Genomic DNA, 17977 nt, shown 5'->3' on the forward strand with positions numbered 1-17977 from the left:
GAAAGGAAACCACAATGAAACCTCACATCAAATTATTAAGAAAAATAATAATATGACAGAAGTCTATTGCCTTGCAATGTGACAATGTGCCTTTCGTCACCTTACAGACCTTTAAAGATGTTTATATAATCTAGTTTTTTTTCTTCTAAAAGTCGTGACCCCTTTATCACACTAGCTGTATGATTGACAGGGTGGACATCCTGAGTGAGGCCTGTGCTGCAGAGCCACTTCATTGGACCGGTACAGATTTCCCATCATGCACTCTGACCAGCTGCTATCCAAATCACATGCCTGGGAAATGGGAAGAGAATGTTCCACTGTTTCATTTCCCTTCATAATGAATCAGACTCTAGAACATTCTCAGCCATGCTTAGCTTGGCTCAACTTGGCTCGAAAGTCTGACCAGTTGTTTAAACAATCTTTTCTACCTCATAGCTCTCTCAGGAATGGGCTTGGAAGGCTGAGTCCTAATTTCCACTCTCCCAAGTTTCAGGTCAACATCAGATATTAAAATTGCATACTGGGGTGTAGTCTATGCTCTGTTGGCAAAGCTATAGTTCCAAAATCACATTTTATGGAAAGGGCGCCGTTTGCTTTTAAGTCAGGATTCATTCGTAAAATTATTGTAATGCATTTTGTCTTCTATATCATGGCAGAGACGTTGCAACCAACAAATGGCTCCAGAGTTAAACTCTACAGTCACGTGACAAATGCAAGAGTCAGTATTAAGAAATGTTGTATGTTGCTTATGCTATTTACCCAGAAGTTGTAGGTCTAACTCCACCATAAGTAAAGTCATTTAATAATTTGGATGGTCCTTAAGCCAATCAGGTGCCCAATGGTACAAACAAGGATTTTTCACTGAGGCTGAGATAAGAGTTTGGCGACGTAAGGATTAAAAAATATATATTTATCGAGACATTCTGTTTGTATTCCTACGGCTGGAACCGCGTCGAAGGATTACAAAATGTCAGTCAGTGCATCGTCTGGGGTCAACTGGTGTCTAAAGAACACCGAAGCAGTGCAATGCCAGGTTCACTGACCTCAGACAGAGGAGCAAGAGAAAGTTGACACAGTGTGAGCCCCGGTGGAGGAGGTGGCTACCTTTACCCTCACAACAAAAGGTGGGGTTTGGAGAGATAGAGGTACGTGAACAAGAATGTCTAATACCTCATTTATGTACTGTATTTACAATACATTTCCAATATTATATATATTATAGAAGTTCTAGTTGATTGATATGCAAAAGTGCCAATAATTGTGTGTATAAAGTCGTCAACTGATTTGATTTGTGTCATTTATCAGTCTGAATAATGAATACACCTCAAATCAATGTCAAATGATTGGTTGATTAATCCTTGCATGCCCCGTAGGCGGGTCCCGTAAGCGCTGCTCACGGTTGGAGCAGCCAAGTGTGCCACTCATCCACTGACGGCAGATTCATCTGAAGGAGGAGAGAGACTGTCACCACACCAAGCTATACCCGCTCCTCCAGAGGAGAGGAGATGCACTTCCTCCAGTTTGACACAGACAGAGGGGCACCGTATCCATGACCACAGGCAGGCCTCCAGCCCCTGAGATGGGAATGTCCTCTGGGACATGCATTAGTTTTAATATTGTATTTCTATGTTAACAAATGTTACTTGTCTATGCGCTTTTCTGTTAAGGGAAACTATGGGCATTCCTTTCTCTGAAATGTTCCCCATGTGTCCATGCTGTGGGTGCAATGCCCTGGTCATTTGGCTCATTTAGCTCTACATCATGTTGCCTACAGCTCTGCAGTGCCGCCTTCCAAGTCCAAGAAGTATCCATTATGCATTGCATTATTGTACAGAACACAACATTTCAGAAAGGAACCACTGTGTGTGTACTGCTCTCCTCCCCGACCAATCCAAACATCAGAAAAGCATTTTCATGCATTCAAATCAGGATGTTGATAGCATTGATTGAATTAGCATTGATTGGTTGCATGTCTTGGGGGCTATGTACAGTGTGGCATGATTAACCAGATCTTTAATAGATAATCACTGTCTATCAGCCACACATTGAAAACTTTGCTCTGGAAGACATGGAAGCTAGGAATTCTGTCAAAGATATCCTAAATAGATTATTACATTGTGTTCTACAGAATATAAATAACCTGAATGTGTGCTGGATCTTAGTGCTATAATTCCACAACTATTGCAAGTGTAATATGACCTGTCCTAACTGTCTTAAATATTACTATATATATATATCATTGTCATTGGTTTCAAAGCAACATACAAAATCAATCAAGCACAAATAAAGACTGATGGCTCCTTACCTGTAAAAGTGTTAGTGGCTGGATGGTCAGCTGCCTGCATACTGCTCCTGCAGCAATGCCTAATGGTCGCAGCTTCAACCAATCCAGGGGAGGGAGGACGGTCTCCAGGGAGACGGCTGTCTCAGTTCCATCTTAACTCCACCCACTTTGTTAAATATGTGAGTTGTGCAGGTGTAGAGCTTCTCCTGACAGGGACTTGTTGGAAGGAGCAGGACCTACTTCCAATGTATCTGTACTTGGAGCTGCAAATGGAATAGAATAAGAGATGCTAAATTAATTAGAGATGATGTATTATCATAATTTGACCAAAGGTAACATTTCAGCTAGTCTGAATACCAAGAGGGGATAGCTGGGCCTTTTCTACAACACAAACTCAAAATACAGTTTTGTTTTTGTTATTCAATCAAAATGTGAAGACACGTTATAGGATAACGCTTTGAAGTCTAACAATAAATGCATAAATCAGAACATGGTACCGACACATACTTCAAACACAGCCCGGATTAGAGGCTTCCACAAAATAAAAGCAAATGAATCTATGGCAGTATGTAAAAATACTGCAATACCAATAGAATACTGCAAAGGTACTTTTCTTAGATTATCAGAGATAATCATCCTGGAATCAAAGATTTTCTTTTTCTTTTTTTATGGCACTTTTTTAAGATTTGAAACAACATTGTTTTTTTTAAGGCATTTTCTTAAATGGCTTTGACTGTACATCTGTATTTGCTTTACAGTTCTAAGAATTGTATCTGTTTAGAATATTCATAATGCTGTTATCACACAGTATTGCCATAACCTTTATATTCATATCCATTTATACAATATATTTCCATTCATATTATACAGTATAATATTTATGCTACACACAAAGTATAATATTTATGCTTCCAATTTGATCAGTCCATTTCAATCTATACTTATTTTTAATTGTGCATTTTTTGACAGTATTATACCTTTATTTATATATCTTTTTACGGCACTCAATACAGACTGTACAGTACAGTGTGCCCAGGATGTTCAATGACATCATCCACGGGTCACTTCCTCCTTGAGTCAGCATTCTGTCTGCTCTATCTGTCTGGAGATCAGCCAATATGGCTGCAGAGAGGAAGTGAACATTGCAGATTAGCCAAGATGATTCGCCATCCTAACAGAATGACAAATAGGCATGTGTGTGCACGCCAATGACTGGAGACCATCTTTGAACTGTTACCATCAGCATTATCATTACGACTGATGACTGGCTTCCTGAAAGTCTTTTGTATACTCATCTTAAAGGTCACTTACCAAACCAAAGCTGTCTACAAGTGTAACATTATCATCATAGCTCATCCAAAGGTTCATCTCTGTATGTGTGTCTGTGTGTGTGTGTGTGTGTGTGTCTGTGTGTGTGTGTCTGTGTGCGTGTGTGTCTGTGTGTGTGTCTGTGTGTGTGCGTGTGTGTCTGTGCGTGTGTGTCTGTGTGTGTGTCTGTGTGTGTGCGTGTGTGTCTGTGTGTGTGTGTGTCTGTGTGCGTGTGTGTCTGTGTGCGTGTGTGTCTGTGTGTCTGTGTGTGTGTGTGTGTGTGTGTGTGTCTGTGTGCACACTCACAGGTGTCCATCCACATGGATATGCCAATATTTTGTTCCAAAACAAAAGAATCCCACTTTAGACAAATTATTTTGGTCTAGTTCCAAATAGAGATAGTGAGAGGTGTGTCCCCATTGAGAAAAACCTGGAGGGCACTGTAACACTGACAATTATTAATGATCTAACAACTTCCCCCTAGAGCTACACGCACAAAGTGCATCTGCTAAAGTCTCACAACCCATCACTGTGTTCAGAATATGAAAACAGCAGCACACAGTGATCATTAAAATAACTGCACGATTATCAGATTAAACAGAACTACTGCAGCAGTCCCCCCCCCCCCCCCACACACACACACAGTACAGGTTATCTGCTGTTGCTATGGATTCCCTGCACTGTCGCTAGGCAGAGATCGAGACTATGTATTTGGGTTCAGGTTTATCTAGATACCCAGTTCATTTGCAGGGGGATGTGCTTTTTTCTGTTTCTCTTGACGTGTTCCACCGAACAAGAGACTTCTAAGCAAATACAGAACACGGAACAAGCTAAGATTGGGAATTCAGAGCCTGAATGCTAACCCAAATCCCAAATCTGTGTCTGCTTACTGCCGGATGAAACTGTTTATGTAATGACACTTGTTATGCAACCGACTGCACACTCTGTTTCTCTGTCATACACAGGACTCAAACATAGCAAACCATTTTCTAAAGTATGATGATGTACTGTGTCGTCACTAAAAGTCTATTAGAAGTCAACTTTTGTGAGACAAACCAGGACATCTGAGCAAACCGTGCTGTCTGATTGCTTGTCTATGATAATGCTGACGAGACTGGCTTTAAGAATTTGGTATGCTGATGACATGAAGGAAAAGGAGGGTATACGATATATAACTCCATATCCACCCAACAACACCATTGCATTGAAATGGATTTACACTCAAGCATGTTCACACATATACACTTTATGTCCTAAGGCTGCCCTGTCTCATTGCTGGCCAGAGGCCTACACGACCCTTAGACAAGTTACTGGCTGAATACTGACACACAGTGTCCAGAAGCCAGTGGAACACACAAACACATATACAAAACACACATAGCTATGCCCCACCTCCAGGGTTAGGGATGATTTAACAAGCTTTAGGGAGCAAATCCCATCCTCTCCCCCTCCCCATCCAGTCATCCTCCTCAAACTTGCCCCAGCAGGAATCCAATTTCCACACACTCACAAACACACACAGCTTTGTTCCAACCCCACACACAGACAATCAATCCGTCTCGTTTACACACACACACAAACACAGGTGTTTAAAGGTGAAGGCTGGGGGGGACAGAGGTACGTCATTAGATCTCATGGGCTCAGCAAAGCATGGCACAAATAATGGTCTTCTCTGTTATTTCATTTACATAAATATGTAAATAAAGGAACCCACAGAGACAGATAGCTATCCCTGTGTAAGACATCAATCAACAATAAAGCAACTCAAATGCCCCCCCCCCTCACTCCCACAAAATAATGCCATTATGCAAAACATTTTTTACTACCTTCGTTCATTCACCCAATTTTGTCCACATCTTTCCCCTACCTATCCTTCTCCTTTACCGCACCACTTCCAGTTCTTCTCATGCCCCCCCGTTAGTTTTCTATTAGGACAGTGCTGGCTAGGCACGGAAAGATAAATCATCTACCGCAGAGGAACATTGCAGACATAGAGACAGAGGAACAACCAAGGCATTCAGACATCCTGTACTGTGACAGACATGCAGAGTGAATGTCAGATTAGCTGACATCATTGATGGGCACACAGACAGATGGGCTGATAAGACAGGCAGACTGGCGGAGAGAAAGACGCAAGTCTAAAAAGGGGTTTAATAGAAATATAAAAAAGATATAGTCGTTTCTCTTCTGGTGCTCTGATAACAGACTGAAACCCCTTTGCTCATACAGACCTTGGGCACCATTTCACACTGGACAGAAACCGACAGGCAGAATATCAAGCGGAGTGTCTCTTTGCGCCATCACATTTCTGACCTGTTTTACTGTAAAGAATTGTCCTGTAAAGTTTTACAGTTTCACTGCATTATTTCAACAGACAATGATTGTAAATGCATTACAATACACTACTGTAGAATGTGAGGTTTACAGTACAATACCGTTACCTGTGGTTGCCAGTATTTTGATGTATTGTTACAGTGTTACTACCATACCTTATTTTATATGTATTATTCATACATACAGTGGCTTGCAAAATAATGAATCAGGCTGTGAATCTGAAAGAAAATGTAGTATTCTACATAAATTAGAGATGAGGCAATACATATACTAGGTAAAGGGTTTGGGTACAAACAATATCCCATTTTGGGATACCCCAGTGAGCACAACTGGATCAAAAATCAGGAAGTGGGAACTGCATCACACCTCCCAGGGACTGTCACAAAAAGGCCCTTAAAACTCAAACAAGAAGACTGGTGTGTGAACCCACAGAGAGCTACAGAGTTCAGAGGCTGGGAGTGGCATGATGGTGAACCAGTCAGCCATATCAAGAGCTTTGCATAGCACTGGCCTGTAAACGAGGGTGAAGCAACAAAGAGTCAGTCTGCAAAGTTTGGGGTGGAAATGTACCTTTCAGGACAACTATCCCTAAGACAAAGCCACTTTGCAGTGGCTCAATAACTAAAATGTAAATGTCCTTCAGTGTTTTAGTCAAAGTCCTGAAGTCAATCCCATTAATAATCTGTGGCACTGGATAAGAATTGTGGTCCACAAGCAATGTCCCACCAACCATGAACAACCTGGAGAGAATATGAAGAGAAGACTGTGCCAAAAGACACTGTGTGCAAAGACGGTAGAAACTTACCAGACATTAAGCTTTTAATGCAGTGAAAGGTGGCTCTACCAAATATTATGTTTGGAGGTTGAATACTTATGCAAGCAAGTTAATTTTTTTCTTCAAATTAATCCCTGACCTAAAACCAATGTCATGTTACAATCAATGATTTTCAGTGTTTTAAATACAAATATAAAATGTCATGGGTCAGGATAACTAAATACTTTAGTAAGGCATTTAAAAACCTTTCTTTACATTTTAATGAAAAATTGTATGAATAATTTGTTCTAATCTAATGTTATTTGAAGAATTTACTTTCTCACCAATATAGATAGTGCTTACCATATTCACCCGAAAACACAGCTCTTATTCATTATAAACTCGTAAAATCTTATTTGACTCTGAGTTTGTAGTCAAGAACATTATTAATTGATTCCCTCGTCTATGATTACACCCAAAAATGAATTGAACTGACTTAACATTTGAGTATTTGTGTGTGTGTACTGAGTGCATGTGCCAGGAAGGCTGTAGACTAGAGGACTCATCCCCGGGGAGGGGTGAGAGCAGAAGGCGCAAGGGTCAAAGCCACTGCACCAGTGTTGGAGTCTGGCTAATGTGGGTGCCAGACTGGAAATAACAAAAACCTAAAAAGAGAACCAGAAAAAAAGGGGTTGCCAGGCTGAGCGAGAGTGAGGTGCAGATGAAGAGACAAAATACCATAGAAAAGGAGATGGGAAGGAATTCAAGTTAGACCATTAGCATGGTTGAAAGTATCGATGGCTCATACAAAGGTCACAAGGATTCAACCTACTAACCTGGGGGCATCATCAAGCCATTTAACAATGGGGGCTGTTTTGCATTTTATTAGGCTAGAGGCATTTGTTCTAATGGTGGAGATATTCATGCCCAGGCATAACATGTCATTCTAGACAATGATGTGCTTTAAACTTTGTGGCAACAATTTGGGTAAGGCCATACAGAAAAGTTGTCGAGTTTGGAGTGGAAAAACTTGACTGGCCTGCACAGATCCCTGACCTTAACACCATCAAACATATTTGGGATAAATTCTAATGCCATCTGTAAGCCAGGTCTAATCACCCAACATCAGTGCCCAACCTCTCTAATGCGCATGGCTGAATGGAATCAAATCCCACATCAATGTTCCAACGCCTATCAGAAAACCTTCCAAGAAAAGTGAATGCTGTTATAGAAACAAAGTTGAAACCAACTCCATATGAATGCCCGTTATTTGAAGTAGGAGGTTCAACAAGCAGCTGTCCATATACTGAGCAATGTCTACATACTATTTGCCATAAACAGCAGTTTCTTTTAGTTTTATGCACCATCCCATCATAATAACATTGAGGATATACACTCACTTTATTAGGTACACCTCGCGAGTTCCGGGTTGGACCCCCTTTTCCCTTCAGAACTGCCAAATTTGTTGTGGCATACCTTCAACAAGGTGTTGGAAACATTTCTCAGAGATTTTGCTCCGTATTGACATGATAGCATCACGCTGTTGCTACAGATGTGTCGGCTGCACATCCATGATGTGAATCTACCGTTCCACCACATCCCCAAGGTGCTCTATTGGACTGAGATCTGGTGACTGTGGAGGCCATTGGAGTACAGTGAACTCATTGTCATGTTCAAGAAACCAGTTTAAGATGATTTGAGCTTTGTGACATGGTGCATTATCCTGCTGGAAGTAGCCATCCGAAGATGGGTACACTGTGGTCATAAAGGGATAGAAATGGTCAGCAACAATACTCAGGCAGGGTGTTGTGCTTAAACAATGCTCAATTGGTACTAAGGGGCCCAAAGTGTTCCAAGAAAATATCCCCCACATCATTACACCACCACCACCACCACCACCACGAACCATTGATACAAGCCAGGATGGATCCATGCTTTCATGTTGTTTATGCCAAATTCTGACCCTATCATCTGAATGTTGCAGCTGAAATCGGGACTCATCAGACCAGGCAACGTTTTTCCAATCTTCTATTGTCACATTTTGGTGAGCCTGTGTGAATTGTAGCCTCAGTTTCCTGTTCTTAGCTGACAGGAGTGGCACCTAGTGTAGTCTTCTGCTGTTGTAGTCCATCTGCTTCAAGGTTTGACGTGTTGTGCGTTCAGAGATGGTATTCTGCATACCTTGGTTGTAATGAGTGGTTAGTTAAGTTACTGTTGACTTTCTATCATTTCAAACCAGTCTGCCCATTCTCCTCTGACCTCAACAAGGCATTTTTGTCCACACAACTGCCGCTCACTGGATATTTTCTTTTTTTCGGACCATTCTCTGTAAGCCCTAGAGATGGTTGTGCGTGAAAATCCCAGTAGATCAGCAGTTTCTGAGATACCCAGACCAGCCCATCTGGCACCAACAACCATGCCACATTCAAAGTCACTTAAATCCTCTTTCTTCCCCATTCTGATGCTCAGTTTGAACTTCAGCATGTTGTCTTGAGCACGTCTACATGCCTAAATGCATTGAGTTGCTGCCATGTGATTGGCTGATTAGCTATTTGTGTTAACAAGCAATTGAACAGGTGTACCAAATAAAGTGGCCTGTGAGTGTATTTGTTAAAGGTTAGGTGTTCTATTAGCTTAGTCATTTTAAACTGAAAAAGGATCCAGTTAAATAACTGTATTTAAATAACCGTATTACATCAACCATTTTGTTTCTTACATTTTAGGCTTTTTTACATTAGATATATCTAACCAAAAAACTATTTAATAAAAAAGATAAAAATGTAACTGCTACCAATCTTTCTCTGAGTAGAATAGTCCTTTTGAGTGTTGCCCATGCTGTGGCCAAGCTTCTGATTGAGTGTCATATTACATTTACATTTATCAGACTCTCTTATCCAGAGCGACTTACAGTAAGTACAGGGACATTCTCCATATTTCTGCATATTACACTATCTGGGCAAGACTGCCTCTTTTCTAATGACCTCCACAATGCAGTGGTGATGGGTGGGTAGATGGATGGATCAATGGATGGATGGATCGTTTGAAAGCACAGTGCCCAAAGGAAATTCTCACCACAATTGTTGGGGGCTGATGGATCAACATGACTGACATGCAAAGGTGACACAGGTAGGGTAAGATGTGGCCTTCCATCTCAAACACAGTATTAATGGCGAGAGTGTAAAACTTAATTACACGCTTCACTGATAAAAAATTCTGCTAAATTCAATTAAAAAATATTTTGCTATAATTTTCTAGTTGGTTAAATAGTTTGAAAGGGAGGCTTATTGAAAGTTTCTACAAACCCAATAACTAGTATGAACTGGCCTTTAAGAGGGTAAGTCCAAAAATACTTTCATTAATCTATCATGTTGTGACCCTGGGGCTGACCCATACACGTTCAATGTAGAGAAAGGTTTGGGCTAACAACCAGTCTAGACATTTGTCCAAAATTCTGGTAATTAAGGCAAATTGCTAGAGAGAAGCATCAATCAAATTGTACATTTAGGTACCTTGTTGAAGTACCTGTGACTGGACTAGCATAGGAAAGGGAATTTCTAATACAAGCCAGCACGTAGCCATAAAATATGCCTTGGACAACAGGCCTTTCGTGAGTCAACACTAGGGTCAAACTGGGGTAGCAAACGTCATTCCTCAAGGCCTCGTCTGGCCAGAGACACAGTAACCCATGTACATAGTAACCCATGTTGTTACACATCACACACACAGGACAGAGTTCTACTGGGTTTTGAAAGGTGGAGGGGAGGGAGTAGTCTAAGAGTAGGGAATGCTTTAGGAAAGCAGATTATAAAAGGCACACACAATTGTGAAGGGATTGGTAGCAGGGGTGGTAACCAAAAGAGCACCAGATACCCACTGTGTCATTGAGATAGAGTGCAATGTTTTAGCCTGATTTTGTATTCAACATCAATTTAAATTCAGTGACTTACAACAAGCCTATGAGGGGAAACCCTTGCACAAGGCTGTGGATGAAAATATTGTGAGGCATATGTTCTTATACTCTTCCAGACACATTTCACTGAAGTATTATAATTGAAGTATGACAAGATATAAAGTACATACTGCAGACAACGGTGCATCTACAACCTCTGAAGGATCAACATTGTATTGTAAACATACAATTTCTCTTGAGAATACACTTCTTTAGAGACGGATATGAAACCGAAGGCCTCATATGTTAATGATAAACACATCTGTTACCATTATTACTAATGTTAATTTGAATCCTTTCAACTAAGGGTGTGGGTGGAGCTTTAATTGTGGATCGTGAAGTAGAAAAACCTGTCTTTTTCACCTCTTGCTGGGTTTCTTTCATGATGAAAAGAGATATACACCAAACTTGGATAAATACAATACATGGAAATACACCGAACTTGGATAAGCATACAATGTAGCACAGACACAGACAGGCTTTGAAATAGTGCACCCTGGCCATCCGTCGTAGCTTTACAAATGAATTGTGTGTTTAGGGTGATGTGGGTGAACAGGCGTGTGCAATGACAGCCAGGCACTGACATGCGTAGGATTTTCCATATGCCTGCCCCACTCTTTTTTTTTTTTTTTTTCGCCATCGCAAGCTCACCTCCCCTCCTCCTCTATACTTCCCCCTTGTGTCCCGGGGCCATACTGAAGTGTCAGCTTCCCAGCCAATCAATGGGCAGCCTCTCCCGGTGGCATTCGCACTCACACCGTCTAGACAGCGGGTCATTGACTGCGGCACTGCAGCACATCGCGTGGTGAAGAGGTCACACACAGTGCACACGCCACTGACTCAGAATAGGTTGGGTGGGAGGGCTTATACTCAGAAGTGGATTTAGATGTTAATACTACACGATGCAAAAGCCTCAATAAGCTAGAGACAGGTTAACCTGGTGAACATTTCCATTTAGTGGAAATGTGTTGTTGTTTTTTGTCTCACAGTGACATCAGTGTCAAAATGTTGACAAAGGTAAATGCAAGTACCATCCACATCCCATATATTTCTCCCTTCACTGGTATATTCCAGACTAATCATTTCAGAGTGGTTATAGATGATCAATATAATTCCCTTAAGGTCTTATGATTGTGTCTGAAAGCATTTACAGAGTTACAGACAGTGGTTGTCTGAGCGTGCTCCACCCCTATCTATTGACAAATACAGACACAGACCACAACAGATACACAACAGATACACAAAGACATATGGCAGCCGGGCAGACGGACAGACAGGCAGGCAGGCAGGTAGGCATGCGAGCCAAAGTTGTACACAGTGTACGGTTTGAAGAATGAGGGCTTGTAAGGCAATGCTCTGTACTTTCTCTGACGAGCAGCAGAACTGAAACCATGCCAACAGAGTCTGCTACAATGCTTGAGGATATGTATGGTCGTCGTGGCACCACGACAAGCAAAGTCGGTTCGGTGTGCGTTGGTCACATGCAGTGTGTGTATTGCGTTTAGGTGGTGTGAAGTTAACCGTTGCTATTTAAAGCAATTTGTCCACAGATGTCTCGACATGCATGTTTGTGACACACGCACACTACATGTATAACACAACTATAGGCTAGAAGAGTCTCTCTCTCTCTCTCTCTCTCTCTCTCTCTCTCTCTCTCTCTCTCTCTCTCTCTCTCTCTCTCTCTCTCTCTCTCTCTCTCTCTCTCTCTCTCTCTCTCTCTCTCTCTCTCTCTCTCTCTCTCTCTCTCTCTCTCTCTCTCTCTCTCTCTCTCTCTCTCTCTCTCTCTCTCTCTCTCTCTCTCTCTCTCTCTCTCTCTCTCTCTCTCTCTCTCTCTCTCTCTCTCTCTCTCTCTCTCTCTCTCTCTCTCTCTCCCCCCCCCCCTCCTGCCCTGAGCAGTTCCATCTGTCTGTCCTCTCAGGGCTCTCCTGTGGAGAATCGTCATGCAGCCCATGTCCAAGCCATATGTTCAAGCGTTCAACAACCAACTACTTACAATCAACAGCACCATTACACAACATAACTACAGCAAACTAATGTCCAGTCCGACATTCTAATACTGCACATATGCTAACCTTAATACTAGGCCTCATTTGGTAATTGGCTTCCAGCATAGTTCACCAATTTCTTCAATTGTAAGAAAGAAAAAAAACTTCTGAAAAAAGAAATGCACACGGAACTCTCTTATAAATCAAATTGTTAACACAATTTTGGCCAATTTATATGAACGCATGTACCCTAGAATATGTCCCTTTACATCACGAAACGTACCTTGCAGAGTTTTGTGTTGATTTTTTGAAAATCGAAAATTCTAATACGATTTTTTACACAGTTGATTGGACATTACTACATTTTGGAAAGCAGCCCTTGGACCTTCACATCTCATATTTAGTTACCATTTAGAAATACTACAGCGATGACTGGAGTGCCTTACAACAACCTTTCACTTGTGAGACCCATAACTGAACTGGGGCATGTGTCTGGATGCTATGCCTGAGAGCAGCTGACCAGCATGGCCAGAGCTGTCTGCCAGCCAATATACGTCAGACATTCTCTCCTTTGCGTCAAAAGGCTTCCCTGCTATGTCCGAGGAATGTCGACAAGTGCACTCCGCTCCCTCGTTTGCTCTTGTTAAATACCGAAGTTCCAATGACTGACATTGTCTCTCTTTCTACCACTCTCACTTGGGCAGTTTCCTCATATGGACCCATCGTCATGCAGTTAGGAAGAGCATAACTATCTAAGGGTGGAGTTGCACATTCATTTCAAAACCAAGTATATAGCAATGCCTGGAATGAATTTGTATAGTGTATCAGTTCACTCTCACAGACACATTGACAGACAAACCCACCACAGATTTCACAATATACAGTTACTGTATCTGTCTGGTTTGGTTTTGTTACCAGACGTATCACACTTTAATGTGTATATAATGGCAGCACTTAAGTCTTGGTGAGGGGGTTCCTGTATCTCAGCGCTATGTAATTCAATAGCTAACAGAGCAGGTGCTATGATTCTGGACACTGCTTTTTAAAGTGTGCTGGTTGGTGATTGGATGGTGCAGCTAAACGATACAACCGTATTGGTGTGAGATTTTAACCAATGGTTAAAGTTAAGTGGTGCAACACCACTGACATGGCAATGGATTAGTTCATACTTATTGAACACGGGAAAGACTAACCAATGGTCTTTTTTTAACCATCTGCCATGTAAATTGTTTGCAAATGGAAGGTACGGTGCAAAAATGTCTGTGTGGTCAGTCAAAATTTCACTCACAAATATCTGGTTTGCATGTGAATTCAGGGAATGAGACTGCCTACAAGCTAAATACTGTATTGAAGCTGCTCTACACACGCAATCATTCTAAGCTGTAGTTCTGCATCTGGTGCTCACAGACTGAAAAAGGTCCATGGAAATGACGTCGAACCTCATACCACATGCACTAGTGTGCAGGATTTGTGTGTACCTTTTCAGACAAACTTAACGGAAGTATATTATTCCAATGGGTTTGTCTCCCAGACACAAAATGGCAGCAAGGTCAATGGGTTAATGGCAGCTAATCATCAAATACATTTAAAAATATAAACTTCAAGATGAAGCATCACATTGCAAAAATAAAGAGGGGTATAATAGATCATGTTGATTACTGACTTGGCATGAATAAACAAAATACTTGTATTTCAAATATTTGCTGTTAGACACAGGTAACACTCCAATATTTCTATAAACATACCTAATGCAGGAGTGTCAAGTTTTATGACCATCAATAATTACACCCCTGATGTAGCATTTTCATGAACTACATTTGTCAAACGAAAAATGTCTGAAAAGATTTTCACACATATCACATGGCTCTTGAACCCTGCCTAATGCATCTATGGGTGCAAAGGCAGGTGCGCCTTAACACTGTTTCTGCATTGTACTTGCCTTCTGAAGATTATATGAAAAAAGGCACCATTCTACCATCGACGCCCCTTAAAGTACAGATGACGATAACCATTTATATGAAAGTCCTACATTCAGGAGATTAACATCAAAAGACAAGGAGACCTGGCATGTTAAGTGTCTGGTATAAAATGAGTGAACTGAGTAAACCCTTAAACAGTCTCATATCCAACACTATCCAAACCCTATCCAACAGTCCCAGGCCTTCACAAAATGTGCAGTCTTCCTTCCAGCAAGGAAGTCGATTTAGGATTTTCTGATACAAAGGCAGCTTCTCTAGACCGATCTGGTTTTGTTGGGAGCATTCACAGGCTCTTTGTGAAGACTGGGAAGGCTGCCTGGTGTGGCTAAAAATAAAACTGTCTGGAAATAATCCTGCTGCTCTCTGTCTGCCTGCATGGGCCCTGGTTGTCAGGCTGGCAGACTGCAGTCTCACTGAGGCTTTCATCTGAGTCAACCCAACTGCAGCCCGGCTCACTGGCTCTTCTGACGTCCAATCCCCATGTCTATGCGAGGTAGACTACCCTTATAATATAGAGGATCCTTATTCTGTTTCCCACGTTTGTCAAACGGAATTTACCCAGGTTTTAGAAAAAACCTGGAAAACGGGAATTCTTTTGACGTAAAATGTCCGACAGAATCAATTGAGTCCCAGTAGGAACTCAAGTCGATGTTGTTGTTGTGGTTCTAATTTTAATCCCAGAGGACACTTTTCACTGACTAAATATTTGCTCTGCAGAGTGTGTGACAGCCTCAGAGGCCCTCCCAGCACCAGGGACAGCAGCCCCAGCCGTCTCATGGCCAGGTTGTGTGTGGCTCCTTTAAGCGGTTTTCCACTTCCCACTTGGCGAACCAGCCGCCGGTTCGGTAAACCAGAGAGACTCAAGCCAGAGGGAAACAGCCTTTGTCTCCAGTCTCCTGAATTGCATGTGTCTCAGCCCTGTGTTTCTCTCTGGCTTTGCCACATATGGTGGAGAATGCGGGGAACTGAGACCACTGTCTGACGTATGCAATTCAGGAGGGAAAAAAAACGATGGCGGAAGTTATGATCTTGACAGGCCCAAAGCATTATCGCCCCGCAGGAAGAGTCCACATAAAGGAAGACCCCAGGAGCAGCCTACATCTGGGACAAGGACCAACAGGCACACAAGGGCCGCATGGAAGAGGCAGCAGCAGTTATGGGGGGAAATGACCTCCAGGCTGAAGGCCATGTTGGCCCTGGTGCTAACCAACACCCCTTGAGCGGAGGATTCAGCCCTAGAGGGGAAAACTGAGGGAGGGGCGAGAGCAGCGACTCGGTTAGCGGCGACGAGGTTGGCGAGAGCGGGGAAACAGCTGGCCAGAGGAGCGACGTGGATATTGGCAACTCAGTCACTTAGAGCAGCGTCACAGACAGGCAAGAGAGGTGCCAACGACGGGCGGAGACACTGTTGGCGAGAGTGACCTGGTCAGCAAGAGCGGAGGCATGGCGCCTGGCCACGACTCGTTAGCGAATCAGTGGCCGCCGACTGCACAAAAGCGGAGTGGACAGGGCTCAGAGGAGGAGAGAGACTCGAGCCTGAGGGGAACGGCTTGAGAGAGAAAGAGAGAGGTCGTTGACGTTAAGTTTCAGTTTGGTGCCTCAGGTATAGATAGACCTGAGCAGCCGACTCCGGTGGAGCGAGGCTCCGCGTAACATTCTTTTGTTTTGGTTGAAATGTCTCTTTTGTAAACTAAAACGCACGGGAGTGCTTGTTCCCTGTCCTTTGTCACCAGTTTCCTGTCTTGTTTGCATCTCAGCCCTGTGTCTGTGGCTTGCCATAAGTGCCCTCGTTTAAAGAAGAGTCCAGTCAGTCATGGGCATACTCCAAATTACCTGAAATTACATTAGTGGTGGATAAGTGGTGGTGTGAGTCAATAAAAAATGTGTGTACTCTGTATGGCCAAAACTACACTGCTGCTGATGGATGGACTTGGGTGCACACTCGTTCAAAGTGTGATGCTGGAGGGACGTCACTGGAGAGGTGGGTTGTGAACAGAGGGGTGGGGACGGACTGTTCTGTGGAACGTCTCATCGGTTTACAGCTGTCATATCAGACATCCTCAGGGATCAGCGAGACAGGGATCAGCGAGACAGAGTGTTCAGAGTTTCGATAATGTCATATGTACTGCAGAGTCTGGTTGACTTGAGACAGTGGGTTGTTTGAGGACAAACACCCAACTCTGGTTCACCTTTCCCTGTTTCCTTGGAAATCCTGTTTGAGTCTGATTCTTTCTTTTTCCACCTTCCACTCCCCATCATCTTCTCTCCACTCTACAATTCCCTTGAAACCATTGTGAATTATCTCTAGGAGACAAGCAACATTAGGTCCTTAAAATGTTTCATGTTTGAAATACTGCTCTGCTAATTAATTAGCAACCACTGTAGTGAGTTTATTCCATATAATTAGCAACTGAATATGTCTAGCATAGTCTACTTCGTTAAAAGCTAAGCTTGATTTTATTACCGTGGAATTTGTTTTGCTATTAGCTTTGAGCAGTTGTTATGATAAGTACAACTGATAGGGTAGCCACACCCAACCCTAACACCTATTTACTCTCCATTATCCATAAGTGGACATCCATGTCAGTTTGTAATAACCTACCAAGTGTGCTTTGCCTGCAATTGACTGCACACCTATCGCAGATAAGTATAACTGTATGCGATTAACATGATGTAAAAAAAAGGCATCGTGTGATAAACACGCAAAATATCCGTTTTCAGTTTGTTTTTGTTTTTTAATAAGGGCTGTTTGTTATGGTGGTTTAAACTACGCAATAACGTTTCGCATTGCATCGTGCGGAGTATGGCCTACCTGAAGTTGGAAAAAGTTATGCATGCAAGTATGTAAACCGCATTTACCAGTGCAAAACTTTTTATGCCTAAAATAATTAAAGAAAAAAATACATTCAACTGAAATTGTGTGCAAAACATTGTAGTTGAAGTTATTGGTACAAGATCGTATTTTGCAAAGGATGTTAAGCTATTCGTAAACGTTCCCTTTAAGAACTTGAGCCTGTTTTCATTTTTACTGCACTGAGTCTCAGTCTGGAACAACTTTCGTTGTCTTCAGCAGTACTGCAGCACCCCCTCATCTCCAGTCGACCACCATATTATAACAGACATAAAAACAAGTTACGCGGATGATAAAACGCTTACATTTTTGAAGAATTTCTTGGAGCGCTCCTTCTCAGGTCCCACGGTGAAAAATTGTCGCAGCCAGACTGCGTTCCAGACCGCGAAGAGGGTGTCAAGTGCGTCTAGACGACACCTCACTCATCGCTCAGCTGAACTCGACACTGCATAAACTCTGTAGTCTAGTTTGCCTCAGCTCAATATGAATAATTTGGAAAACGCTGTAGCGACATCTGCAGAGTAGGAGTATCA

At 42.3% G+C, this 17977-nt stretch overlaps 1 protein-coding gene across 1 annotated transcript in view; it reads right to left on the minus strand.

Annotated features, from left to right (window-relative positions):
- The window catches only part of ldlrad4a (low density lipoprotein receptor class A domain containing 4a), a 45762-nt gene extending 27792 nt beyond the window's left edge, over positions 1 to 17970 (minus strand). Inside the window, exons 1-2 of the mRNA XM_084695821.1 lie at positions 17750 to 17970; positions 2306 to 2547 (exon numbers count right to left, since the gene is read on the minus strand). Coding sequence (XP_084551947.1) covers positions 2306 to 2345 — 40 coding nt within the window. The 5' untranslated portion in view covers positions 2346 to 2547; positions 17750 to 17970. The remainder of the gene's footprint in view (positions 1 to 2305; positions 2548 to 17749) is intronic.
- Positions 17971 to 17977: the final 7 nt, after the last annotated feature.

The sequence above is a fragment of the Hypomesus nipponensis genome, chromosome 4 (genome assembly GCF_054491055.1).
Source record: "Hypomesus nipponensis isolate SF chromosome 4, ASM5449105v1, whole genome shotgun sequence".
In the NCBI taxonomy this organism is placed as follows: domain Eukaryota; kingdom Metazoa; phylum Chordata; class Actinopteri; order Osmeriformes; family Osmeridae; genus Hypomesus; species Hypomesus nipponensis.